Source organism: Mesocricetus auratus, unplaced genomic scaffold (genome assembly GCF_017639785.1).
Source record: "Mesocricetus auratus isolate SY011 unplaced genomic scaffold, BCM_Maur_2.0 Super-Scaffold_100008, whole genome shotgun sequence".
Classification (NCBI taxonomy): Eukaryota; Metazoa; Chordata; class Mammalia; order Rodentia; family Cricetidae; genus Mesocricetus; species Mesocricetus auratus.
This window is the reverse complement of record NW_024429192.1, coordinates 22191835-22212179: the sequence shown is the minus strand read 5'-3', so window position 1 is coordinate 22212179 and position 20345 is coordinate 22191835. Positions and strand designations below refer to the sequence as shown.

Sequence of the window (20345 nt, the reverse complement as noted above, 5' to 3'; positions counted from 1 at the left end):
TTTAATAGTCAGGAAAGTCACAGGTGCTGCTTGAAAACTAAAACCATCTACAGTTGTTAAAATTACAAAAGATGTTACCACCCCAACTGGGGTCTGTTCAAGGAGAAGCTAATCCACAATGATCCCCCAGGGCAGCAAACTCAGAGCTTCCTTTGTACTGTTTCTGCACCTCAAGTTGCTAATGGTTTTATCATTCTCTTTTCCAGGGCTCATTTGCACAAGCCAGCATAGTTGTGCTTTCTGTTATTCTGGCGAGGGTCTCCCAGGAAAGCCTGGCGTTAGAGTAGATGGTTTTCTTTGTTTTTTTTCTTGGTTGCTTTTCTAGACAGGGTTTCTCTGTGTAGTCCTGGCTGTCTGGGAACAGGCTCTGTAGAGCAGGCTGGCCTTGAACTCAGAGATCTACCTGCCTCTGCCTCCTTAGTGGGAGTGCTTCAGCTTCTATTGCTCTGGGGTTGCAGTTGTGCACTGCTCTACTCCGCTGTTACATGAGTTTAGGAGATCCGAACCCAGGTCCTCATGCTTGCATGCCACTTTACAGACTGAGCTATCTCTTTAGCCCTCGCTTGATTTATTTATTTTTAACTCAATGCTTATGTTACAGACTAGGTCTTAAGAAGGACAAGTTTGACTAGATTTTTGTCTGTTTATTCTTCTCTGCCTTTTAATTTGTATTTTGTGAGCCATGTTTTCTATTTGTTCCTTTGCTGCATATGAAGCCATCTTTGGTGTAGTTCTAGGTTTGAGCTATTTATATTAATCTTGATCACGTAACAGTGGTAATTACCAAACATGAGTTTGGGGGAAGGGAGAGGTGGTGTGGTCACATGTCATGCCATGTGGTGCAGTGTCTAGCAAGGCCAGAAGATGTCCGCTTCCCAGGAGATGGTTTAGCAGGTTGTTGTGAACTCAAGTCCTCTGGGAGAGCCCCGGGTGTTCCTCATCTTCACAGCTGAAGTATCTCTTCAGCCCTATGGCGCTTTTCCTGGTGTACATTTTACAGGGACCCAGAAACTCATCATCTTGCCATCAACAATATAATTTAGGTTGATTTCCTGAGAAGCTGAAACAAGATTGACATCCGAGGACGTGGTACCCATCTAAGGCTTTGAACACATCAGGAAGTCCACATGCCAGGCTAGCATCTCTACCTTTCGTCAAGCAGCCTGGATGTCCATCACACCTTCCTCTGCTAAACTGTGACTCTCTTTGTGCGTGATCCAGGTGCTTTCGAGCAGGAGGCACAGTGTGTTGTCATTGCCTCACAGCCTGAGCAGGACTCCAAGGCATGCACTGACCTCCTGGTCATTGGCTATGTGTGATTGGCCTTCGGGAAACTCAACTGAGATAACACTGAGGTTCTTGTGGGTAGTTGTTGCAAAGAACACATTTTGCAGCATGGAATCAGCCAGCATTATAGATGTTTTGTTTCCAATATGTGATAAAAAAATTTAGATGCACACAGTTGACATTTAAGAGTGATTCTTAACATGAGATGTTTTGATAATCTTAAGTGTAGTTACCATGCTTGATATTTTTCCTTTGCATCTAATACTTCCTGGAGAGGACAAAGTTACCTAATAGAGTTATTGATGAATTTAGCATCATTAAGGTGATTTATAAGATGATGCTTTTGTGCTAATTTAATCCCTATTGCCTTTAGTCAGAGCTTGTTAGTGTGTTTGCAGCTCTCAGCAAAAAGAAAAAAGAAAAGAAAGGGAGGTCTGAGGTCCCATTGGCCAGCGAGCTGGAGGCTGAATATTCTCTCCCAAGGGATCTGCAGTCTTAGGCAAAGGCAGCTCGCACAGCTACACAATTGAACACTTGTTACGGTCCTCGGAGATTGAGAGCCCTGTTAGGTGCTCACTGTTATTATTCTGAAGCCCTAGACAGCCTGCAATAGGGGAAGATCCAAGGGATGAGTAGATCTGAGAGTCATTATGCTCAGAAATGGCAATAGTGATTTACGGCAGATTGTCACCAATTAAAGACCTTTTTGTTTAGATGTGTCCCTGTGTGTGTTGTTTAGACTTGGGTTTTTCCTATCATTGAAAATATTCCTTTGGGTTTCGGGAGAAATGTTATAATTGGCAGCCTTAATTATGCTGCACAAAGATACACTGGTGAGAAGGAATTTTTTTTTGGTTTTGTTTTTTTAATCCAATTGCTGTTTTCTCTGGTGCTTCACAATTGGCAGGGAGGTTTTAAACTGTGAGGCTTTTTCTCCCCCTGAGACTTTAACCACTGCTAGGTACTTCTACCTCTTCCTTACTGGGTAGGAATATTTTAAATCTCATTTTACTTCTCCCAGGCTTCAGAAATAAAGAGACACTATGAGTATATTATGTTTTCCTCCCTCCCTCCCTCCCTCCCTCCCTCTCTCTCTCTCTCTCTCTCTCTCTCTCTCTCTCTCTCTCTCTCTCTCTCTCTCTCTCTCTCTCTCTCTGCCATTGTTTCCCATCAGATATTCTGATTAGAAAGCATTCTGGTCTTTTACAGGCTATTTGTAAAATACACAAGCTCCTGTAATAATGAGTATGGAAACAGTTATTGCTGGGGTCTAATGCTGTACACGTCTAGTGAGTTGTAGAAAACCCCAAGCGCTTCACTGTCTGACTTTGCATCCTTGTTTGTGATGAGAGGTCAGAGTAGAAGCTAGGGACTTCATGCTTAGATTGCATGACTTGAGTATATAAGCTATAGTTGTCCAGAACTATGTAAAGGTGCCATGTGAGGTAGCAGGAATAATTCTTTACAGAGTGTCTTCAAGTGGCAGTACTTCCTCATACTTGGAAATGACACAGAAGTAGAATTCTCTTTTCACCATCAAGGGGACATTCTCTACTCTGATTGTAGTGACCAGTCCCCCATTTTAGCAGCCATTACAGGCTAGCATGTGCTTGCATGACCTTGCTGCTCCTGTCCTGGGCACTAAGGTCAGATGCCCTCCTCATGGCAAGGAGCCAATCAGAAGTTAGCTGGCAGGGCTGTGCTTTACAGCTCTGGGTGTGCTTTATGGACAGTGCACAACAGTGACATGCAGATCATAGTAACCGCCCTGGGAGGGCCTATGGGCCATAACAACCAGTTGACCAATCAACACAGGGCGCACCCAAACCTGGAAGCGCACCAATCCTGAGACTGTTTCATACCCCTAGACACTCCCCTTATGCTGCCCTTGAAGGTCCCTGCCTCGAGGTTGCTTGGGGTCTTTCGCCATTTGCCATGGTGGCAGGTTGAAGGGCCTGAGCTAATGGGGTTAGCTCGTTAAACCTCTACAATAAAAGACTCTTTGCTTTTGCATCGAAATGGGCCTCTTGGTGATTTTGGGGTTCAGAATTTTGGGCACAACATGGTTATTTCCTAGAAGGCCAGTGAAGATTAATGCTGGATATTCATCTGTGGTTACTAATAAAAATCGCAGATTTTTTATAATATGTACTGGCTGTGTGCTAGACTGCTGTGTGGGAGCTAGAGAAGGTCCTGTCATTCATATCAGCTCTTGATGATCCAAACCCCTTCTAGTAGTTTCTTGTGGTCACTCAATGCCTCCACACTTGCAAAGTCCCTTGAATAGTGTTAGCACTTATTATGAGTGCCATGGCTGTAATATGATACTCCGATGTTGTAATTGGTTTTTGGTGGTGACTCTCTAGTTTGTTTTACGTGTTTAAGTCAGATAAAATATATGATGTGCCTCTAATTCAATTAAAATCAATCCTTCAAAAATCAAAATATACTTTAATTTGATTGAGGCATATTGTCACTTAGCAACTGGGATTTGGAATGCTGTAACTCAGTCTTAGTCAGTAAAACTCAATCTGTTTTAAATAGTAAGGACCAGAATTCGAAATTGTAATATTTTAATCAACTATTGATTTTATATTATCCCTATGTTCTTTCTTTGTCTAAAAACATAAAAAGCATTCCTATCTTCTTGTTCTTCCGATGAAGAATTGACCTGTGCTTTTTTTGTGTGTATTCCTCTGTACATTAAATGGGCATGTTCCATTACACAAGAAATGTGGGTATTGACTTTGACATGTGGCTGTCCACTTTCACCCCTCATGAAGTCAATTTCATGTTAACCTACAAATGCACCTCTAATTAGCCCCTCCCTTGCTCCAAACCTGAGAGCAACATAAGAACCCAAACCTCTGCCTTGGTTTTCCTCTTCATACCACAGCCTTTTGATTGTTTTGTCCACTTCCGTTCCTATTTCCGTTTCCTGTTCATTCGTAGAGCAGCCGGAAGGAGAGATTCATTATGATGGCTACATCCGAAAACTACTTTGATTGGACCTTGAGAGTCCCGGTGGGACATGAAATAGGAACCAACCCCTTCTCTAGGGTTGTGTGCACACAACCCTACTGCTCCTGCCTTCCCCGTCAAACTCAAGTCCCATGGCTGCCAACTTGACCCACTGCCCTGGACCAAGTCTCCTAGAATTTCTTTACAGTGCCAGGTTTCCTGTCCCACACTGATTGCTTCCTCTTCCTGCAGTGCACTTCCTTAGGCCAGCTACTGCTTATTCTTCAGGCTTCAGCCCACCTCCTCCTTCCGCAGAGCCCCATTCTAGCATCGTTCACGTAGCTCGCTGCCCTTTCCCTCCTATGTGTATCCCAACAGAAGCCTATATGCAATATAGTATAGAATGTAACATATACAGTAATGCATAACAGTAGATACAATATCAATTTTATATTTATACATATGCACAGGTACACTCATATTTTAGGATGGACAATAACAATTGTTTATTTGTCACAATATATTTCCCCCTCTCTCTGTATGTATAGCATTTACTTAAATATTGTCTGTCTACCTTCCTTTATCACAAGCCTCACGAGAATAGAACTGATGCAGTTCGCCTTTCCTGTTTCATATCTAAAACATGCCCTGTAAACATTGACTGGTGCATTCCGTATCTTCTGCGATGTTCCGAGCAGTAGCGATACGGAAGTGATGATGACAGGTTCCTTGTTCTTATGGTGGTGACCTTCAGATAGAGGCAGGCGGTAAATACAGAAGAATATTCTTTTCCTTAAGGAGTCTCTGAGTGCAGGATACTAAGTATACAGTTGATTTTATGAAAGAAAGAATGCCTGCCTGTCTCGTTCTAATCGGGGTCCCATAGCTCAGATATCCCCATTTTGTCTGTGTTATTTTAACCCTGCCAGGGTATTCCTGAGTGTGACTTTTGTTCTGGCACTTGGAGGTCCCCGTCAATGGCATTCTTTGTCCTCCCCATTTGTACTGGCAGCTGAGAAATTTGGCAATTCCTTACATAGTGACTAATAGCAATACTTCTTTGTAGATGTAATGCCCCATAAAAATGGCAAGTCCTGTATAAACATTAAATAATTAGTTTTCATAATAACCCTATCAAGACAGAGCGTAAAACTCTGTTTTGTGTGGAAATAACTGAGTCATTGTAAGTACACTTATCGCAGTCACGAAGTATTGCAAGAATCACTAGTAATTCTGAGGTTTGCGACTCCCATTTTCTAACTCATACGTGTCACGGGCCAATAAAATCCCACTCTATAAAGGATGCATTCTTGAGTAGTAAATTAATTTCCCTCGCACTTTACATTCACGTCTGTAACATGGACACATCTAGTCGATTACTGACACTTTTAGCATGGCGGACCCGAGTTAGCCACTTGACCTTTCCTCCTTTGGCAGCCCATATTTTTATGTCGCCTCAGACTTCCAAATCTGCTGGGGTTTAGCTATTTAAACGTCGGTTCCTATGAATGTCCACTTTTCTCTGGAATGCATTACAGACATTCACCCCAACCTAGCGTGCCAGACTTCCCCCATGAGTCAGCGCCATTGTAATACGTGCTGGCGAGTGTGCTGAGCCACAGAGCAGGAAGCATCACAGTGTTGTCCATGCTTCTGCAAAACGCAAGTGTGGATCCAAATGAGATCCAGTCTGGAAGAAGGGGTTAGACGTTTGTCTTCTGCACCAGGATAGAGAAAAGGGTGGAGGCCAAGGACCACATGCCCCCCGTGCTGCAGCCCAGCAGAAGCAGTCCACGGAGGCATGCATAGGAGTTACTTGCTCCTTCTGCATACTGTAGAGAAAGTAACAGATAACCGTGGATTACTTTTCTTCTGGGAATAGCATCTCTTTCTATCCGCTGTGTTCTATCACTGACTGTTTCCTGAGATTAACTGAGACACGGCACCTACCAGCACCGGATGACCTTAGGAATACATAATTTTTAAGTAAAAGTTGTATTTCCTTCCTAGGATGGAGATTCAGCAGCTTGGGGGAGTCTTAGAAGCTCCAGTAGTTAAAAATGAGTGCTTCTTCCAGCACGGTTTTCCCCAGAGTCTAAACTAAACTTGACATTCTACAATAAAGAGGCATGCATTAAAACCACTTGCAGAAGACGACATAAGCATGAAAGAACACACAGATAAATTCGGTGTCAACCGTAAGAAGTAAAGTGTTTCAGAAACCATCCCTGTAAATTCAAAACTCTGTACAGAACTGATACTTGAAAATAATATTTTTAATGCCATTACAAGATGGAGGTTTAAAATGAGCAGCACTTGATGGAATATTATTTTATATTTTGTCACTTTAGTTTTCATACTTAATGTACTATCGTCTCGTTCATATGGACTATATAAACTAAGATTTGATAATTTATTTCAGAATATTTTGGGATGTTTAAACCACTTCATCATATAAATATCACTTCCTAACTAAAAGTTAGGAAGACAAATTGTTTAGATATTCCTGTACATTCCTGCACAGTTCCCAAAATATATCTGTTGATTTAAAATAACCTGCAACAAATCCCATTCAGTTTCTATTTTTGACAAACATTTCTTTTTGGCATGGTGTGTGTGTGTGTGTGTGTGTGTGTGTGATATGGTTCATTTGTGAGAGGCTGTATATGTGTGGCTACCTATGCTCCTGGAGGTCAAAGGGCACCCCTAGTGTTATTCCTCATGAGCCATTCACCTAGCCTTTTGGAGACAGAGTTTCTCACTGACCATGTTAGGATGGCAGGCTGGCCAGTGAACCTCAGGAATCTGCCTGTCTCTGCCTAATGAGATTATAAACATAAAGCACCACACATTTTTATGTGGACACTGGGGACGAAATCCCCAGGCCCTAATGCTTTTACAGTAGGTGTACTATTAACTTAGCAAACTCAGTTCATGATCTATATCAATATATTTTTATCTTCTATTAGGAAAATAGAAGAGCTTTATGATGTAGTTACCAGTCATGACATTTGTAATCGGTACAGATGTCCTATATCCAAGAGTTGATTTTGAAATTGAATAACAACTTTGGATGCAAACCTGTAAGTTGACATTCAGACAGGAGTCATGATGTATCATAAAAGTGAGTCACTTATACTCTACCTCAAATTGAACATTGTTTAATAATTTAGGAAACAACTAGAATGGCTTCACTTAACATAGGCTTGTGCTACTTAGGAACTACAATTTTGTAATTAAGTACATACTTTCTAACTTATTTTCTTCTCCAGTACCCTCCACCTTTTTTATCAATATATGTTTTTATTTAAATTAGAAATGTGAATGTTTCACATGTCAGTCCCAACTCCCTCTCCTACCTCTCCTCCCTTGTCCCTCCATCAGCCCCCAGCCCCCCACCCAATCCCCACATCATTCCCCAGGGAGAGTGAGGCCCTCCTTGGGGGATCTCTAAAGTCTGTAATTTCATCCTGCGCAGGACCTAGGCTCTTTCCCATGTGCCCAGGCTGAGAGAGCATCCCTCTATTTGGAATGGGCTCCAAAAGCTCATTCATACACCATGGTAAACACTGATCTACTACCCAAGGCCCCAGTGGCCTCTTTCTGTGGCCTCTTCCCTGGCACTGCATCATGGAGTCTGGATCAGTCCCCTGTTGGCCTCTCAGCCATCAGTCTGGGATTCAAGAGCTCCCCCTTATCCGGTCAGCTGTCTTTTTGTCCAGTACCCTCCACTTTTTAAGGACTTTGTTTTGTTTTTTTCTCTCCTCATAAACACAACTTTACTACTTGCTGCCCGGTCTCATTGATAAGATTGCCATTTGTGTGGGAGAATAGATCCCAAGACTACAGACTATCTTCGTTTGTCTTCCCCAAGATACTGAGTTCTAATTAAAATGCCTATGTTTAATTAAAACCCTTATTATTGTACAGCCTGTTCAGTTGGGTTGTAGTTGAAATGAACTGTTGATGAGAAGTAACACATCATATGTATTCTGAATAATGAATTCTGAGTCTCAGTGTGCTGCTGAAAATGTGACGAGGTCCCTTCCAAACATGGGACGATCCGAGAAAAGTCGAGTACAGAATGTTAAGAGGCTAGCCATATGACTGTCAGGGGAGAAATTTCTCGGCGAACTTCTGTTCCATTGGAAGGAGACTGAAATATTAGTTACAATCTGATGCTTAAGTATTTGTAACTGCAAGTGGTGTTCAGACTGGGAGACCAGCAGCTTGGTGGGGAAGCTTCCTGTGTGTCTGGAGAGCCGATTGAAGCTTGCTCCTGGTTTTTACTCCTCCTCCATTTGTGTTAGAAACCTAGTAATCTCACTTCATCCTTGGTTTTTCATAAGGAGTAAATGACTAGAAGAGCTGATACTGAAGGTGGGCACATAGTGAGTGTCCCACGTTGCTAAGGCTACTATCATATTATGATTTTCATCGGTTTGCGGTCATGTTCTTCTCCCTTGAGAAGTTCTGATTTGTTAGGTTTTCACCTTAAACTTTGATTTAATGTGGTGTTCCTTGTATTATGTCTGTAGGTGTTTTGCCTGCTTGTATGTCTGTGTACCACCTGTATAATTGGTGCTGCAGAGACCAAAAAAATGCCCGGAAGAAGGCTTTACATCCCCCTGGAACTGGATTTCTAGATGGTTGTGAATTACTCTGTGGGTTGTGAAAACTTAACCTGGGTCCTCTGCAAGACCAGCAATGGTTCTTTCCTGTCCCAACCAACATCCCTCTCCGAGTGTGTGTGTGTGTGTGTGTGTGTGTGTGTGTGTGTGTGTGTGTGTGTGTGTGTGTGTTCCTGTGTAGGGGTCAGAGGACAACTTCTGAGGGTTGCTTTTCTCATTTTACCTCTTGCATTCTAGAGACTGGATTCAGGTCATGGGGCCTATCAACAAACCACTGTACCCACTGAGCCATCTCCCAATCCTTAATTTGTTAATTTCTAAGATAAGAACTTTGAAGTGCACATTGTCAGGTGCCTAACAGCACTGAGATTAAGTCTTAATTACTTACATATACACTAAGATTTTTTTTGTTTGTTTGTTTCTGTTTTGGTATTGGTTTTACTCCTCTTGGTTTTTTTGAGACAGGATTGCACTGTATAAAATAGCCTTGCCTGTCCTGGAACTTACTCTGTACACCAGGCTGGCATCGAACTCAGAGAGATCTGAGTGCCTCTGCATTCGAGTGCTGGGATTAAAGCTGTGCACCACCACTACCTAGCTACACACAAGTTTTTTAAATTGGACAATTTAATTAAAAATAATTTCATTTAATAATATGACATATAATATGATCCTTAGGAAAATTTCAGGACAAATATAGGTAAGAAATACTATTTTTATAAAAGAGTGAAAAGTATTAAATTCATGTTTTTGTGAAACATTGCCTACAGCCTTAAACATTGCTGGATTTTTATAATTTACAGCTGTAAAAATAGCTACATGAGCATAATCTAAGCAACAATCTTTAATGGATTATAGTTTATTAGCTCTCTATTATATACTATAAAAACAAGTCTGAATAATATGATAAATAGAAAATATAGCTCGACTGATCTTAAACCTTTGGTATTTTCATAAGCCTTTTAATTATTGCTTTATTGGAGATTATGATCTTAATTTATAAATAAGATAAAGTATGACCGAGATTACTTTAAGTCTACCACTTGGAAAAAATGTGTAAAACATAGTTGCTTTCCTTTAAAAGATATTTTGCTTTTGGGTGTTTCAGGGGTCTTCAAGCATTTCCAGGGTGTTGTCACTGATGAGCAGCATGATCCATCATGGGAGTTAGCTGCCTGCTAAGGCCAGCTAATTTGTTTTTTCTATAAACGTTACAATGTGTTTGTTGTTCTTAGTTAACACCTAATAACAATACAGTTTATAAATGGTGAGAGTCTTCAAGCTCTGTGTATTTATTTTTAATGAGGTAATGAAGGAATCCCAGCTCAACAAGATGCACTTTATTTAACCTGTGATGATTTAAGAGCATGTAGTAAAGTTACAAGTGGAACAATTTGGACCAGTCATACTTCCTTTTTCGTCTCTCTGTGTGTGTGTGTGTGTGTGTGTGTGTGTGTTGTGTGTGTGTTGTGTGTGTGTTGTGTGTGTGTGTGTGTATTTTCTCTTTGCAAAGATAGGAAGCAGGACTCTTTCTTGAAGTAGTATTTTCCACAGGCTAACATGCTGTTTCTGCACCAAAGTTGTTTCAGCATGCAGGAGAAAACCAGTTTCGCGTGGGTATCATGGCCTACTGAGTTACGTGGAAATGGTTAGCACAAAGAAAGAGAAAGGAAAGAACAAATATAAACTACTAGGAACCAGTGAGTTTATTTGAGGCTAGGAGAGCTAAATTTAGGAGTGATTTTATTTTGACTGATAGTTTTCAGTATCATAGGGCTTCATCCATTAAAACATTTTAAAAAGCCACATGGATGAGAATATATCCATCCTAATACACAACTGCAGTCCAGTAGTTTTTAAAGATAAACTCTATTCACTCCAGAGTTATGTGCTTAACTCACAAGTAAACATTTTAAGTGTTGCCTTAAATTACTTTGTAAGACGGTTCACATCTTAGTCCACACAGGTCGAAGGAAAAGAACGATGGGCAAGTTAACTGTTTATTAGACATTGTGCTAATGTATAGGTCTTCATCCTTGCTTTGTACTTAAAAATGCAGGCTATAAATAACGTGCTCGTGATGATCTAGCAGAGGTTGGGATTTAATTCACGACCTCTTGATAGCATCTGTTTTTAGAGCACATTATTTGCTTACTTTCCCACATTTCCACCCTTCACTCACTAAGTAAATAATGCTGCTTATTTGGTAATATGTTAATAGTGTTTTTCTGGCCAGTTGAGATGACATGAATAGATTGCTTATTCCATTAAAATTTAGAGCTCACAATATAAAAGAGATGACTAGTATATTTCATTCTAACTATGTTTATGGATTTAATAAGATACTGCCTAACAAAAATAACTTTGAACATAAATTCTGATGCTGTTGCTAATTATGACATGTATTGTAGCTCCTTCTTACCCAGTGACAATGGGAAAATACACTGAGTTGAAGTCCATGGCAAATGTGTGTGAAGTTTTCATAGTGACTATATTTAAATTATATTGATAATACTGTTATCTCTACAACAATTTAAATAGCTATAACAGCAATTAAATATATGCCTTTAAGTGTCTTCATTCATGGTTTTGTTTGCGTGTCTGTAATTGACGTGGTAATAGATAGATAGGGAGCATTGGCCTGATGTTTCTTGTAACTAGAGGAGCATTCGGTTACAGCCATTATTGTGTGGATGAGAGAGATGCAGGCAGTGGGTAGAAATGAGGTGTAATTCAAATGAAACGGTAACTTGAGGGCAAGAAGCAGCAGCGTGCACCTGCTTGCTGGCCTGTGAAGAGTATGAAATAATGCTTACTGAATATTCTTAAGGGACAAGTACCTTTTCTAATCTGCAAATAATACATATGGGTTCTTCAGACTTCATTGTGATAGCTATCAGTGGAAGTATATTCTAATAAATGTCACTTTCACTGAAGCTTGGAGATAAGGACTGCATTTTTCATCATTGAATGTGATGATTTAATCTTGTCCCTACAGTACTACGGGATGACTTCAGACAAAACCCTTCGGATGTCATGGTGGCTGTAGGTGAGCCTGCAGTAATGGAATGCCAGCCTCCTCGGGGCCATCCAGAGCCCACCATTTCCTGGAAAAAGGATGGATCACCCCTGGATGATAAAGATGAAAGAATCACTGTGAGTACTGATTCCGGTGGCAGGGGACATCTGGCAGATAATTGTGCGCATCTTTACCCAAGCAAAAGAGGACATAGCACTCAGTTCTCAATGACAAAGCCTTGCCTTAGTTCTCTTTTTCAGTTCTTTTAAAAGAAAGATACTTCAATTTTCCTTGTGTAGACATGAAAATAAGTGATGAAAGCGTATGGTTTTTAAAGGTTAATGAAAGGAAGGAAATATATTTCCAATTCCAAAGTATAAGAGTTCACACTTTTATGTAAACTTACTGTAATTACTTGAGGCATAGGCCATTTCCACATATTACATTTAACATTATTACAGAAATCATTTACAGAAGGCATTTTTGCATTAGCCCATTCTCATTTTTGATTTGCTTTTCTATTCTATGTAGTTTAGGATTGCTTCTGAAAAATAAAATCCCACACCTACTACGTAAATGATAACTATGCCTCATTAGAAAATAAAATCCCATGGTTAAAGAGTAGATTCTAAATCCCCTATATAAGTGAAATTTATATGATGCATTATCTTTTTGAAGCCACATATTTTGTCCTATGAGGTGTTTACTGAACACCTTCATCAAACATGCTCTCATTGAATGTATGATTGTGTGGTACTCCCTCTTCTGACTCCCTTTGTTCCATATATACTGATATCTTCTGTTGTGGATTTATTGGCCAAGGGGAGTGTGTATGTAAGCCTTCTGCTAATTTATCAAAGAAGTTATAACACACATCATATGCATCTAAGAAAAGCTTGCACTAGTGTTGAACAACCAGTTAAGCAAGTAGCATGATAATTCAGTCATAAGACCAAGAAGGACCAGCTAGCCCCATGTTTAGGGAAGGAAAAAAATGTGTTTTGTTTTGTTTTGTTTTGCTTCTCAGCACTGACATGACTTCATATGGGTATCTGAAATTTTCTTATATGTCTAGAAACTGGTAAAAGATAATTCAGCTTTATCAAATTTTAAGAGGCACTGAAAAGTCAGAGAGTGAAAATTCTTTGTGACAAGTTTGCTTGGGGAAAAGAAGTCAAGAATGCAGGGATATAGAGACTAAGAATACATATTTTTCTGCTTAGTGACAACAATTACTTTGGGTTCTGTGCATCGTTGACATAAAAACATTTTACCCTTGTATCATACTCCAGGTCACATTAGTACATGCTCTGTACTTCCCATTTCCCTGCTTAATGATTCAGACATACTTAATGGTTATTATCTTGGACTTTCTCAAGTTTCTTGTGATCACCCACTTGCATTCAATACAAACGAAAGACATAATTCTCAGCACTAAGAATTAAATAAATTGCGGTGACCGTGTCCTAGACAAAACCAACCAACCAACTGTATTGAGTAGTTTGCATATTGTACAATGTTATTGGAAAAGTAAAATAGACAAAGGTGGAGAAGGATTCAATAGAGGCTGGGTATGTCTGTAATGGTAAAAGAATGATCAGAGAATGCCTCTATAAAACCATGGGGAAAGTGAGTAGGGACATGAACAGGAGTTCAAGAAATGTGTATTTTGATCAGCCAAAGCTGTTGATTCGATACCCCACAACTGATATGTTCACTAACGGGCAAAGAATCAGTGTGGGTTGACCAGAGGAAACAAAGGAGAATCATAGAAGATAATGTCTGCAAACAGGAAATGCCCTGTTATGTGGGGGCCTTACAGATACTGTAAATATTTTACGTTTTTCCCAAAGTTAAGTTAGGAGACATTTGTCACTGTGAGATCAGAAGTTGTGAGTGGTGGCCTTCTCAGTAGTAGGTAGACTAGTTGGGAGTTTTTACGGAAATCCAGACATGAGACTAATGGTGCAGAGGTCACCATTATTTAGATGCCAAATATATTGTAATGTAGTACTCCTCCCCCAAATTTCAGACATGTTGGCCATTGCTTCTAAGGTGTAAAGCGTGAAGACATACCTTTATGGGTCGGCCCAAGAAAGTCAGAATGTGTGGGTGACATTAACTGTGGTGCATTGCATATAGATGGTTGGGGTGGGATATGTCAGGAGCTGAGGGTTAGACGTAGTAATTTTCAAATGGTCATAAAAGATCTAAGTATAAAAGAAAGAGGCAGTCGGGTGTATGAGTCAGAAATTGCGACTTGAGGTTGAGACTGGAGAATAAGTTAAGTTGTGGTAAGCATACAAGTACTCATTACTATGCAGTCCTCCCCGCCCTTTGAGCAGATGGAAGGCTGATCCAGTTTCTTCTCAGGCTGATCTCTGGCTACTTCAGCTGCCTGTATTTGGAGTGAAACACCAAAACGTTATTAAATACCAGTTACTTCAGTGAGCCTCAGCCACGCTGTCTTTACCACTAGGCAACTTCTATATCCATGGAACACAGCTCATGGCCCAAGGTCTGAATAATGAGTCACAGAACTGTACATTCCTCATTTCTGGGCTCATGACCAGCATGTAGGATGGATGCAGATTGGATTATTGCTGAGAGAAGTCCTACAGTTTTCCTAACACAAGGTAGTCTATCCTGATGGGTGTGAGACTCACCAGGGTCTACCTGTTATTTCAACTTTGAAAACTGACATCTCTTAGGGAATGCGTCTGGACAGAAAGGAAAAGATGTAGGGCTTAGCTCTCGAGAAGAGAGGCCAACAAAAGAGCAGCACAAACCTCAAGTTAGAAAGCAAGTAAACCACACGGACTGTCCGTTGTTTTAAAGAGGATCTGGGGAGAAATAAGTTGTGGCTGGTAAACCAAGTAATATGAGAACTAAGGGCTGCACACTAGATGCAAGAACTTGGTGTCAGTCAAAGATGATCCTGACAAGTGACATTTCAGGGGATGTGGGGGGTGGGTAGGCTGTTAAAAATGCTGAAACTGGGCACAGACTAGACAGGATGCTTTATAAATTATATTTTAATATGGTGGGGGGAAAATATAAAACATGCCAGTTAATTTTTTAAGTTTAAATCTTATGTGTATCAATATGTATGTGTTCATTTTTATAACATTCATAGTTTAAGCCTGCTGTAGTAAATCTGTTTTTTTTTCCCAAACAAAATCTTGGAAACTCCTCCTGCCTCATATGTTGTATTAGACAATTTTATGATTTCTGCCACTCTTTAATTTATTAGAGAATCTTATTTATTTTCAATGTCCAAAGGGATGCTATCTTCTAATTCAAAAGCACCAGCCATTCAATACCTTCAGCAGCTTCGAATCAATATGAAAAGCACTTCTAATCAGGAACCAGACAATTTAAAGATGTAATAACCTATGGCTATGAAATGATGCCAAGATATTAATGTATAAAAAATTCTAAAATCATTTAAATGTTGCCAAAATGCTGATCCACAGTAGTGTTCCATATGCCAGGAAGTATTAACATCTGAAATTTTACTACCCCTATTACCATCTGTGCATTTTGTATAAATTATGACTATTGAACTGGTAGAACACAGGAGTAAGAAGCACATTTTTTACACATAGAGAAATGAGTAGGCTAAAATTGGCAGTTTGGTTCCAAAATCACTGTTCTTTCTTAGATCATGCTTGTTTTTGTTTTGTTATCTTCCTTTAGGCAAAAGAAAATTGAATGATGAAAGCAAAAAAATGTAGATGATCAGTAGAATGCATGACTGTTTCTGATTCTTCTTTTCAAAATCTGAAAAGACGTTCTTAGGAGATGTTTGGTTATCCGATACCTTGTGTGGTTTCCTTTCCTAAGATTTGTATTCAAATGACTGTTTTCATTTCTCTTGTTAATGTGCTTTGCCAAATGTGTGGAGAACTAACAGGCGGGAGATGAAAGTGCAGAGTATCTCCATGCAAGGCAATTGAAGATAGCATGGTTATTGCGACAGTTCAGGTTGCGGGAATTTCTAGAGTTCTTTAATGTGGTGGCGTTTCTTTGTTGAAAACTTGAAGTACACATCTTCCAGCTGTGAGAACAAAGACACACCCTGCACAAAGGGAAAGTATGTAATTGAATTGTAGCTGCACCTGTATTTTGGATATTCTTTAGTCATTTCTTTTCGCAATGACCTAGATTCTGAGCCAAAGTTTAGATCCATGATGCTCATAAACCGAGGGTACATAAATTACATTTCTTACATGACAGGAGAATCTTTTCAAACTCTGTTGGCATTTATCCCTCAGAATAAAAGAGGCCTCACTTGGTGGTTGTCTCAAGAACTCTTTTTTTTTTTTTTAATCTTTTTAAATACACACAAGACTGTAAAGTGAGAGATATAGAAGTAGTTTAACTGCCAGGCTAGAAAAAAATTGACTTGCTTCACGTCTTTGAGAGTTAATCGTAGCCATCATGATTAGTAAATGAAGTTTTCTCATAGTGATGAGTCAGAGTTCTTAAAATTCTCTTTGATGTATAACAATATTAAAAATAAACCTTGTAAAAAGCATTATATTTATGACAAATACTGTTCTAGATTATAAAAGAACCCAATAATTCATTAAGCTATTTTCTTACAAGTTTAACTACAATAAATGAAAACATGTAGATCTTAAATGGCCCAAGAAAATGCTGATATAATTTTGGATTTCTGAATGTATGAGTAGTGGGTAGAAAAGAAGGGGAAAATGTAAAAGAAGTCCTAAATTGGTCTAGATAATAAAAGGCTGGAGTCAGATATAGAGGGCAATGTTGAGAGAGCAGAGAGAACGAACGAGAAGCCAAGCACACCTTACCTTCTAAGCGTCTCCTCAGAGAGCGATTTCCTGTTTGTCCCTGATTATATACCATTACTGCCCAGCTACATAACTTCCTGCCTGTCTGTACAGACCTCACTAGCCCAATACTAGCTATATCTTTAATGTTTTTAGAGGGTAGTGGCTGCCAGGATATTATGCAGTGCCCTGAGCATCACTGTCCCAAACTACTGTGTCACAATAAGATGGTTGACTTTCTAGTCCATCAGGGTTGGAACTGCAATCAGAGAGATTAAATAAATAACTGATTTTCATGAAGATTCCTTGTTGACTTGACTTTTATAAGAACCATTAAAGTACTGTATGGCACCTATAGAGTAGTTAACAAAACAATGCTAGTATTGAGTCAGGACAAACTTACAGAGAATACTAACAGCAGCAAAAGCAGCAGTCATGTAGTATGTGGGAAGCTTTCAATAAGCCTATTACCTTTGATAGTGTTTAGCTGCTGTCACTGTCTTTTCCTGTGGTGATATCTTTCTTGCACAAATAAAGCCTATCTCAGGGTCAGAGAATGGAGCTTGCCACTAGCTAACCATAGAGGTCTAGAGGTGTGCCTCTGACTCTTTTGCCTGCTCTAGGGACTCTTTTCATCCTGCCGGGTTGCCTTGTCCAGCCTCGATATGAAGGCATTTGTCTTGTCTTACTTTGTCATGTTTGGTTTTCTTTTGGAGACCTGCTCATTTTTGAAGAGGAAACAGAGGGGAAGTGGAACTGGGGGAGACAGGAGGTATTGGGGAGCTGGAAGGAGTAGAGGGAGGGAAACTGTGGTCAGGATGTATTGAAGGAGAGAAGAATCTGTTTTCAATAAAAACAAAAAAAATATCTTAAAGAAAGGTTTGCCACCAAGACCCAGATTGTAAATTTCAAATTTATGGTTAGCTAGTGGCAAGCTCCATTCTCTGACCCTGAGATAGGCTTTATTTGTGCAAGAAAGATATCACCAGAGGAAAAGACAGTGACAGCAGAGGTCCCTATGACAAATTAATTAAATTTGATTTAAGTTCAGGCAGAACTTATGCTTTATATGATGCCAATGTGTTGTTTTTTGCACATGCTACCTACACCCACACAAAATGCAAAACATTCCATCCCACGGGGAAATTGATAACTCTTGGGAAATAAACTACTCAAAGACTTCAGGAAGTTCCTGAAACCGATGAAATTCACCAGGTACACCTGTTCCTACTGTTAGGAGCCCCACAAAAACACCAACCTAACAGCCTAAGCATATGTACAGAGGACCTGAACAGACACTTGTAAGCCCTGTGCTTGCTGCTTCAATCTCTGTAAGTCCTGTTTAGTTGGTTCAGTGGGCTGTGTTCTCTGATGTTCTCTAACTATTCCCTCTGACTTCTATAACTTTTGTCTTCAACTTCTCATTCTTCCTTTTGGCTGTCCTCTAGATAATACAAATAGTCTGTGTTTTCTTTTTTTTTTACAGGATTGAAAAGTAATTTAGACGATAATCAAATAATCTTATGCTAAATAATCAAATAATCTTATGCTAATTATTTTCATTAGAGGTAGACCAAACAGAAACCATTTTATTAGCATATAATTGATAATATAACCTTGAATTCCAAGTGGCATTTCCTACATACATACTGCGTATTTTCTTTCTATTCACTCCCCGGTCCTCTCTTCTTCCCCTACACTTCTACTTATTGGTCTGCTTCTTCTTCCCATCTACTCCTAATTTACTCTGCTTTTCTTCCTTCCTCTTTCTGTTTTTTCCCTGTTTCTTTCTTCCTTCTATCCTTCTCCTCCCTTCCTTTTGTTTTTTTTTGTTCTCCCATCTTGTTTCTTAGGGTTACTGACCGAGTCCAGAGGAATAATTATTTGTAGGAACATGGGCTCCTTACCAGTGTCTACACCACATGAAGAAATGTCTTTCCCATCTCCATCAACCGTTTTGTATATTGATATTCAGGCAGGGATGGGACTTCAACAATAGCTGCCATTATCTCCTGAAAAGGCCCAGGACACAGGGAGAGTTCAAGAGTTTCAGAGGCTTTACTCCTCAAGCCTATCACAGATCCCTTCTTTAATCCATTTTTAGAAAAAAAATGTGCTAAAAGAATCCCACTGCATCAAGTAATTTTCACCTGAGCGTATTTGTGACTTTTTCTTAATGTTTCACTTTAGATATGATGACCAGCCATCACCATTTGCCCAGAATTGTAGCCTTGGAAAACTGTCAGATCTGAGAAAACAAGAATAGCAGGCCACCCTAGTCCGAGACAGTTGAAGTGAATCATTGTATGCATGATTAGCATTGGGTGACATCACAGATTAGGAAAAAATAACTAAATATAAATAGAAGGTCTTATCTGTGTTATTTCCTTCATAAGCAAAATTAAGATTTGGAGATAAAGTAATGCAGCTATGCATAAATTCAGGTATATGTCCAAACCCTCATTTATCACTTCCCTCCCCCTGCTGAAGACACAGCATTGCTGAGATGAGACGTGTCATAACTTTTTCCCGTCCTGTTCTGCACCCTGCATGTCTTGGAGGGTTTCTTTGATTTCCCACGTTGGTGTGATATTTGGGTGAAATGCAGCTGACTCACATCCCATCCAAAGCCCCTGTGTCCTCCAGATCCTTCACACACTTGGCAGTCAGCCCACTCCTTGCCAATTGCCTCCTCTCCTCCAATTCCCATATGTCTCCTTCCTGAGCCGTCTGCTCCTCCTCCCTCCCTTCAGACCGCACTCTGCTGGGCTCTTCAGTTTCCTTCATTGTTCAATGTCCGTTGCTTCCTTTCTCCCACTTCTCTTCTAGAGGAGATCACTGTATTTACAACTGGTGACGTAGAGCCCCGCTTCCCTGAGAAGTCAACTTCATGTTCTTGAAAGATAAATTACATCATGGTCAAAGGAAGCTGGGGCGGAAAGCCAAAAATAGATGTTTTCCCTCATGTACTGTATTTCTTATAAAAAATAAGGTTTTACTCATGATATAGGTATGGGTAAAATGAATGTAATTATTTGTGGTAGGATTATATAAATTAATTCAAAAATAAATTTTTGTTCAGTCTAATTACTTAATTTTCAAATTGTATAATTGGAACACTATCAATAGAATAAAATTAATGCTTGAATTTTATAAGACCAAATTATAATGTTGGGCGTCAACACTTATATTCATGAGCCCATAGAAGGTATTTAATATACATGAATTACTTTTTCTTCTTGTGTCTGTCAAATGACTTGTCTAAGAATTCCTGTATCAGTTCACTGTGTCGTGGTGAGAAAAACACGTCAGTGTCAATAATAATACTCTATACATAAATACATACATACCCAAGTACTCTGAATGTTCTGGAATGTTTTACTAGACCTGTGTGGACTCTAAATATCGTTACCTATCAAACCATATGGAAAAAAATGGGGAACTTTTTGTACTGTAATAACTGTAATTTCATGTTTTAAATATATATAAATATCTTATCTTACATGTCTCTTCCCAATATTTGTATCCACACCAGATTCACAGCTATGAGAATATTCACTTCTACAGAATTCCGCTCAGTACTTAGGGTGAACGTGATGAGTAAGTGAAGAATTTAGACTAATACTGGGATGAGGAAACTTA

The 20345-nt window shown here is 39.5% G+C and overlaps 1 protein-coding gene across 10 annotated transcripts in view; it reads left to right on the top strand.

Annotated features, from left to right (window-relative positions):
- The window catches only part of Robo1 (roundabout guidance receptor 1), a 919114-nt gene that overhangs the window by 768959 nt on the left and 129810 nt on the right, over nucleotides 1–20345 (top strand). For all 10 annotated transcript variants that reach the window (XM_040750585.1, XM_040750592.1, XM_040750586.1 and 7 more), the window contains one exon: nucleotides 11878–12035. In XM_040750585.1, the coding sequence (XP_040606519.1) occupies nucleotides 11878–12035 (158 nt within the window). The remainder of the gene's footprint in view (nucleotides 1–11877; nucleotides 12036–20345) is intronic.